At 68.5% G+C, this 8,055-nt stretch overlaps 1 protein-coding gene across 1 annotated transcript; it reads right to left on the reverse strand.

The window, feature by feature from the left end:
* Positions 1–4,778: 4,778 nt before the first annotated feature.
* Positions 4,779–8,049, reverse strand: LOC121039463 (transforming acidic coiled-coil-containing protein 3-like). Its single transcript, XM_040489701.1, has 5 exons — positions 8,008–8,049; positions 7,338–7,498; positions 5,560–5,666; positions 5,304–5,424; positions 4,779–4,997 (listed from the first exon to the last, which is right to left on the reverse strand). The coding sequence occupies exons 1-5, from the start codon at positions 8,042–8,044 to the stop codon at positions 4,932–4,934; spliced, it is 492 nt and encodes a 163-aa protein (XP_040345635.1). The 5' UTR covers positions 8,045–8,049; the 3' UTR covers positions 4,779–4,931.
* Between the last annotated feature and the right edge of the window lie 6 nt (positions 8,050–8,055).

Here is an 8,055-nt window from a genome sequence, read left to right on the forward strand (position 1 = left end):
CCCCTCGCACCCCTCACACTCACCCACACACTCCCTCACACACCCACCCACATGTTCGCCCACACCCCCACACTCACCCTCACCCACACACTTGCTCACACACCCCTCACACACTCACCCACATACCCCCCACACCCCCACCCCCCCTCACACTCACATTCACTCACCTGCACACAGGCTCCCTCACATACTGTCTCCCACACTGACCCTCTTACACACTCACTCACACAGCCCCTCCCTCATTCACACTCCTGTCGCCCCAGGCCTGTGCGCCGGGGGCAGGGCGTCCCCACCTCACCCCTGTCCTAGAGCGAGGGGGCCTGGGGGGCTGGGGGGCCTCTTAGCGCCCCTCTGTCTACCCTTGTTCACTCTACAGACGCCTGCGAACCGTCCGGCTTGGGGCCCGGGGCCAGGCGGGGGACAGGGGTGTCCCTCTGGGGAGTCCGGCCGGCTCCCAAAGTAGCGCTGAGGTGGCGGGGCCGTGAGCCCCGGGCCCGGGTGGTGGTTCAAGGGGCCGCCAGTGCAAGGCCCACCCTCCCCCCACCCGGAACTGGGGGTGGGGGTGGGGGTGGGGGTGGGGGGGAAGGGAAGGGGCTGGGCCCCGCGGGTGACAGGCTCCGCCCCCAGGGACCTCTCTGGGCGGCCCTCGCCCGGCACCCCTGCAGCGGCTGGAGTTGTGGGGGCCTAGCCAGGTGGCGCACGGGGGTCCACAGGACGGGGGACGGGGGGACAGGGGACAGGCGGCCCCTAGCAGCTGGGCGGGCGGCCCGGGCAGGTGGCCGCCGGATGCCCCCCGCCCCCGCCCCCTGCCTGGAGGTGGGGCCGGACCGCTCGGACAAGGTCGCTGCCGAGGCTGGAGGAGGCTCGGGCCGGCCCAATGGCTCCCCCTGCAGGCCGCCTGGCCCCGCGGCGCTCTCGCAGCCTCCACGGCCCCGGCAGAGAGCGTGGGGGTCCCGTCGTGAGCGGGGACGGGGCGGCGCAGGGGTCCCGGGACTGGGCCCCTCCAGACGCTGGGGCCAGGGTGCGCGGGGCCGTCCCCACCCGCGCAGCCCCCTTCTGGCATGTCTCCACCGCGCGGACGGTGCCCCCCCGCGTGTTAAGCACACCCCAGCAGGGTCCCCCAAAGACGGCCTCGGCTGAGTCAGGACCCCCCCCCTTCCCTCGTCCCATGCGGCCCCCTCGGCCCCGCTCCCGGTTCCTAAGTGGTGTGGTGGCTTGCTGGCCCGCGCCCGCCAGGACCTCCTCCCAACAGGACACAAGTGACGCGAGCCCAGGCCCCCCCACCCCTCGCCCCCCGGCGGCCCGAGGGGCCGGTGAGGGGGCTCGGAGCCTGGGTTTGCACGCCGGTCACACAGGCGCACGTGGCACGTGACCTGGTCTTTCCCAGAGGGCAGGGTGGCACAGGTGGGCGGCCATTCCAAAGAAGGACCTTTGGGGCCCCCGCTCGGCCACGTGCAAGTCCTCATTCCCTTCGAGGGGCCAAGGAGAGTTTGGGGCTCAGCCTGGGCCGGGGGCAGCCGTGAGGGGAGGCGGCGCTCGACTCCAGGGGGCGGCGGGGACAGTCCAGTCCCGCCGCTCCTCCCCCTCCCCCTCCCCCATGGGAACCGAGCCACGTGGCGGCCCCTGGCCAGGTCGCCCACATCTGCTCCGCCCGAGGGACCCTCCCGCCGGAGGGGTGTGGACGCGGCAGCTGCGGGGTCGCAGGCGGGGCGGTGGGCGGGCCTCGGGCTGGGCAGCCAGGTGGGCCCGGCGTCTCGCTCGCTCCTCGCTCGGGCCGCCCTCAGTAGAGCCCACGGGCTGCGGCTTACACGACGGACGTTTCGTTCTCGCGGTCCTGGAGGCTGGAGCCCAGAAGGTGGCCTGCAGACGGCCGCCTTCTCGCCGTGTCCTCACACGGAGGACAGAGACACCTGTCCCCTCTCCCCCTCTTCCGTGAGGACACTGGCGCCACCTCGGGGCCCCACCCTCATGACCTCATCTAACCTCATCCGCCCCAGAGGCCCCCCTCTTCCACATAGGGGCTTGGGGGACACAAACAGTCAAAGGAGTGGGATTCTAGTGCAGGCTGGGGGGGTCCGGGCCACCACAGCAGGGGCTCTCACCTCCGTGCCCCGGGAGGCCGGGGCGGCCCTGCACCCCGGAGGCGGCCCCGGGGGTGCCCGGTCCACGAGGCCTCTGTGGCTGCCGCAACTGCCTTGCTGACACGACTTCCCTCCTGCTCGGCACCGGGGACTTGGAGGCAGCGCCCCAGGACGGCTCCCCATCTGCCCACGTCCCCGTCCCGGCAGGAGGTCCCGGGGCGTCGTGGGTATCACGCGCGGGGAACACAGGGGTGCAGAAGCTCAGCCCCGCCGCTGCGTGCCTGGCCCGGCCGCGTTTCCCCGGGCGAGCCCGGTGCCAGGCCTGCGGGGCCTCGCAGCCCAGAGCGAACTCCGGCTCCAGCATAAACACCCATTCAGCCGCACAAGGCCCCTTTGTCCCGAAGAGAGCTTCCTGGCCCAGGATGCTGCCTGGCGGCCCGTGTCCTCAGCACGGCCAGCTGCCCCAAGTGGCCTTCTCTGGGCAGACTCCCGGCCCGGCTCAGAGAGGCCCCGGTGGGGGTCAGGGCCCCCGCGGCGGCGCGCAGAGCGGCCAGAGAGGCCGGGCGGGCTGCGCCGGCCGAGGCCCTGCCACCGCAGACCCCTTCGAGCGGCCCTGAGCCTGCAGAGAGCGACGGGAGCCTCACGGCCACGTGGCCACCCTGCCCCCTCGGCCGCACGCGCCCGTGGGTGGGTGATGACACTGAGGAGAAGCAGCTGCTGAGCCTTAAGGCGCTCGCCCCCTGCCATCCCTGTCCCCCGCAGAAGACTGGTGTCTGCAGCCCGTGCCCTGCCTGGCCTCTTCCCTGCCAACGGCCCTTGGTCCCTGTGGCTCTCAGTTGGCTCTTGAAACTCCTCCTGGGAGGGAGAGAAGAGTGGAGTCCTTGTGCAGGGGAGGGGTGGGATGGGGCAGGATCTCGTGCAGGGGCAGGTGGAGGGGGTGGACAGGGTTAGGGCTGACGGGGGTGGGGGACTGTACGCCGAGAGCAGAAGCCTGGGTCATTCGGGGGAAGGGGCCGGTATGACAAGGGGGGCCCAGAGAGCGGCTTCGGGGCTCAGGTGGGCCCCTGATCCTCGCCCACACCTCCTGCAACATCCACATCTGCTCTTAAGGAGACGCCTTCCAGGGGCCGAGCCCCCCTAAACTGAGCACTGGGCAGGGCCAGCGAGAGGCTCCCAGACGGACCTGGTCGGGGCCAGAGAAGGTGGCTTTGAAGCAGGCGGTGACGGCCACGGGCAGCCTCCTGCCGGCCAGAGCCCGGAGCAGGTTCTGGAACACAGGAGACTGCGGAAGGAACCCCCGGAGGCCACAGCCAGGTGAGAGCCCTGGAGCCTGGGGCAGAGTGGCCCCTCGGTCCCTGCCCCCAGCCCGGCCTTCATCCCAGGGCCGGGCACTTTCCCGCACACGCTCTGAGAACAAACGTGTCCTCCACGTAAGGGGTCCTGGCCCCTCAGTCACCTCCTACCCCAGGCCTCGGGCCCTGGCCCGGGCAGCAACCTCTGGTGGTGGCTGGCAGGTCACCGCGGCCCGCCCTCAGGTCCATTCCGGGGAGGGTCCTCACCAGCCTGAGTCTCAGCTGGGTGCGGGGCACAGAGACGCTCAGAGGCCTTCCGGCCGGGCAGGCCTCGGCCTGGGTCTCTGTGTCGGGACGCCCGCTCGCTGTTCATGAGAGAAAATGCCCCTTCGTGGGCAGTTCCTCCAGGCTTGGGCATGAGCGTCTCCTTGCCCGTGTCCGGCTGCAGTCTCCTCGCCTGGGCCCTGTGCCCGCTCGAGGACGGGGTGTTCTGGGCCTGGCACCACCGGCGCCAGCTGGGACCAGGTCACAAGTGTGGGTCCTCAGCCTGCCCAGACCTACCAAGTCAGGTGCTAAGGAGGCGTTGTGCCGCCGGCTGGTCGTGGGGATCGCGGTGTTAGGGACACAGCTCCGGGGCACTCAAGTCACGGATCAGCAGCCCTGGAGACCGGTGTCCGGCCAGCTCTCCGCCCGTCGACGTCCAGGGGCCGGGATCCCCTGATGCCCCTGCAGGCCCGGCTGCCGCCCGGTTCAGAAAGGCTCCCGGGGGCTGCTTTGAGCCCCACTCTGTGTCCCACCCCGAGAACCCCCCTCTCGGGCCCATCCCGTTACCATGTGGTCAGCGAGCAGGTAGGGGAAGGGTGCGGGGAAGGTCCGGGCTCAGGCCAATGTCCGAGGGTCCAGCGGGCCCTCCCCTGGGACAGCCTGGGGGCCGGAGGGGTGAGGGACTCGGACACCGTGGCTTCGCCAGTTACAAAGGTCTGCTCTGGGGGCGGGGGGTGGGGGTGGGGGTGGGGTCCAGGAGGCGGCGCTCGCAGAACCGGCCCACGGGGGGCCGTGGGCTCCGGCCCGGGAAACCTGCCTTCTAGCAGCTGTCTGTCAACTGCGCTAGAGTGCCCGTGACCCCTGGCCAGAGTTCCATCCGCAGGGACCGCAGTCTCGCAAGGGACACAGGCTGACCGTCACCCAGGCTGTTGACAGGTTGCTTTTCCACATGAGAACCTTCGTCCGCTTGGGTTCTGACCTGTGGTCGCGAGGTGGACACTCAGTCCCCCGTGGGGACCATGGGAACCGAGTGGCCACGTGGAGGAGAAGGCAGGGCCGCGGGGGGCAGTGCGGGGTGGGGTCAGCCTCCCGCCGAAGCCGGAAACCTGCAATGTCATCAAAGCCAGAGCAGCTCCAACAGTTGAACTGAAGGAAAACTTTATTAGTCTTCTTGTTAAAGCAACCTAATTTAAAAACGAGCTGAAGTTAAGAAAAAAGAAGGAACACGACACCTTCCACAGACAGACAGACAGACAGACAGACGGGGCAGGGGTGCTGGGAAGGGGCCTCCTGGTCAGATCTTCTCCATCTTGGAAATGAGGTCATCACAGATTCGGGTCAGTTCCTCGTTTTCCTTAGTCTGAAGGAGAAAAACAAATAAACAGGGGTCTGACTTTTTTAGTAAAGATTTTAGTGTCCACATCTAACGTAGAGCTTGAGCTCGCGACCCAAGATCAAGAGTCACGTGCTCCACTGCCACTGCCCGAGCCGGCCGGACCGGATCCCTGGGTTCTGCGCGATTCCCGGGAGTAGACCACGGGGCCTAGACCTAGAAGGCCCAGCGCTAGAAGGGACTGGCGACCAGCCCCTGCTACGGGGCAGGTCCCCGAGCCAGGAGGGTCCCTCCCTTCGCGTCCCGCCCAGGGGCCGGGGCCCCGGGGCTCGCCTTCTGCTCGACCGTCTTCTCCAGTGACTGGACGCGCGTCTGCTCCTTCCTCAGGCTGGCCTGGAAGGCCGAGGCCTCCGCCTGGGCCTTGCTGCGCACCTGGGCGATCTCCTCGTTGGCGCTGGAGACGCAGAGGGCGGGGCTGAGATGGGCAAGGACCGGGGTCCGGGGGAGCTGGAGGGTCTCCCTCCCCAGGCCGGCCGGACTTTTCTCCACCCATTCCCAGCCCCGCCGGGCCCCTCCTGCCACCACTCACCGCTGGAGTTTCTCCTCCGCGTGGGCCTTCAGGGCCTGGTACCGCTGGGCCTCCTTTTCAATTCTTGCTATGTAATCCTCCACACATCTCTTCAGCGACTCTTCGTTCTTGAAAGAATGAGCAGACGGGAACCGCTAACTCTGTTGGAGCCCGTCAGGCCTGGCTTCTGGGGGAATCCCGGGTCAGGTGTGGATGCGCCCACGACCAAGAGGCTCCGGGGTGTTAACACAATAGCTCTGACAAGGCAGGCTGCGTGGACACAGCAGCAGGCCTCCCCTCCCGGCTTCCATGGCTGCCCACGGCCCCCCTACCCACCCCCCTCAGCCTGCCCGGCGCGCAGAGCCCACGGGTATGGCCCTGTCTCTCGGCCGACCACCAGGACACGCAGACAGGGCTGTCTACCTAAGGGCCGCGTGGGGACAGCCGTGCGGCCAGTCTTCTGCCTGGTTTCAGGCAACGACAGAACCCACAGAGGAGGAGGAGGAGCAGGGGTGTGGCCAGGGGTATGGTCAGGGGGAAGGCTAGAGGCTGAGGCCCCATGCCCCCGGGGTCCCACGCCGTCCCCTGGCCCCATGTTTAAGAACAGCGTTAGCTCCTAAACCGTCTCCCGGTCGTAGAAGGTTCTCTGCCGGCTCTCTCCACGCAAGGCGTATGGCCCAACAGCTCTCGGGTCCCCCCCTGCGTCAGGCTGCCTTCCCCCCCCACCAGCCCCCCGCCCTGGGGGCTGCAGTTAGGCCCCCGCACCCACTGTGCTGGTGCTTCACAGCAGCCGGGCTCAGCCGTGTCCCCCAAGTCATGCTCCGCCTTAGTCCTGGGACCGAACCTCCACCCGGTCCTTTCCCGAGGGCTCTGCCGCAAGGACGCTCGTAACTACGGGGATCAGGCGCCGTCGGCCTGTGGCAGTGCCTACCTGAGGGCAGTGCGGGGGTGGACAGGCCTGGAGGGGAGGAGGCAGCTGGGGGGGTGGGGGTACCGGCCCGGGTGGCTTCCCCCACCACAGCTGAGAGGTGCAGGCACACCCCACCCGGGTCCCTCACCTGCCACCTTGTGGGTCTGTTTCTATGGACTGTGACCCTGGCTCAGGTGTTTCCAGTCTCCTGTGCTAACTATCTAGTCAGCTATCTTTCAAGGAGTTTCGAGCTTTAAGGACTTTCTTCTGCACAGCAGGAACACCACCAGCTGCCCCAGAGTCATGGTGAGACAGTGCGAGCTCGGCCTGGTCCCCGTCCTCTAGGGCCCTTCAAGTCCCCGCTCCTCAGGGCAACAGGCCCTGCCTTTCAGCTCTCTGTGTGGCTGGCTCCCTCCTGCCCGGCAGGTGGCACCTTCCAGGCCCCGTCCGGCCCTCCTCAGGGGCCCCAGGCTACCGCTCCCGCCCCCGGCACAGGCCTGTCCCAGCATCTCGCAGTCACTGGGCCGTCCCTCTACCACGCGGGGGCCTCCCTCTGCCCTCCTGCAGGCCCACCGTGCCCAACGGGCCAGGCCCTCCTCCAGAAGGCAGCCGCCTACTCCTTGGGGCCCATGGGGCTCTGCCTCCAGTCTGGGCCCCTCGGCGCCCCTGCTCACGTGCCCACACGTCCCTAGGCACACGGTGGACTCCCCCACCTGGGCCCACCGGCGAGGAAAGACACAGCCCGGCGCCCAGCTGAGTGATCTTTGTGGAGAGACTGCAGCTTCCTGGACAAGATCAGGACCCAGGACAGGCCTGGTCGGGGGCTGACCACAGCCCCCCAGGGACCTTCTGGGGGAGGACAGGCACGTGCCCGCTCGCCGCCACCTACCGTGCGGTACCCCTCGATCACCTCCTTCTGTTTCTCGAACCGCTTGAACAGGTCAGAGAAAGACTTTTCCATGGAGCTCAGGTCTGCAGTCAGCTGCTCTTTCTCCTTCAGAATCTTCTCGATCTCAGCTTTTGCGAGTTCCTTCTGTTTCTGAGCCTCCTCTTGAGAAAAGAGGAAGGGGCACTGGGGATCAGAGGAGCACAGGCGAGGGCAAGCAGGGGTGGAGGGGTGGAGGGGTGGAGAGGCGGGCGACCCCACCCATGGTCCCGCACGGTCCTGCTAGTGACTGGGCGACGGGGCCCCTCTCTGGGGTGACCTTCCAGAGCAGGGCCTGGAGGGGGCACAGGCGCCCAGGGTCAGGCGACAGGAACCTAGGGCCCCACGGAGCCTGCAGCCACCGGTCTGTCCCCACTGCCGGGGAGGGCGGCGGGGGGGGGGGCTCCACGGGGCTCAAGACTTGCCCCGGGTGAAGACTGGTGCCCCCTCCGAGCCCCGCCTGACACACAGCCCCCTGGGGGTGCAGGGGCAGACCGCAGAGACAGCGCCCAGGGCGGCGTGCTGCCCTGATGCCTGCAGGGGCCCCAGACACCCGCCCAGGGTCTGGCCCGTTTTGGGGCTGACCAGCACCAGGCCCGCGGTACCGCCGAGGCTGCAAGGTGCCAGCACTCACCCATCGCCTGGTACACGATCCCCTCGAACCCGTCCATTATCTTCCTGC

This window comes from Herpailurus yagouaroundi, unplaced genomic scaffold (assembly GCF_014898765.1).
Source record: "Herpailurus yagouaroundi ecotype Mexico unplaced genomic scaffold, PumYag 28, whole genome shotgun sequence".
NCBI classification, from domain to species: domain Eukaryota; kingdom Metazoa; phylum Chordata; class Mammalia; order Carnivora; family Felidae; genus Herpailurus; species Herpailurus yagouaroundi.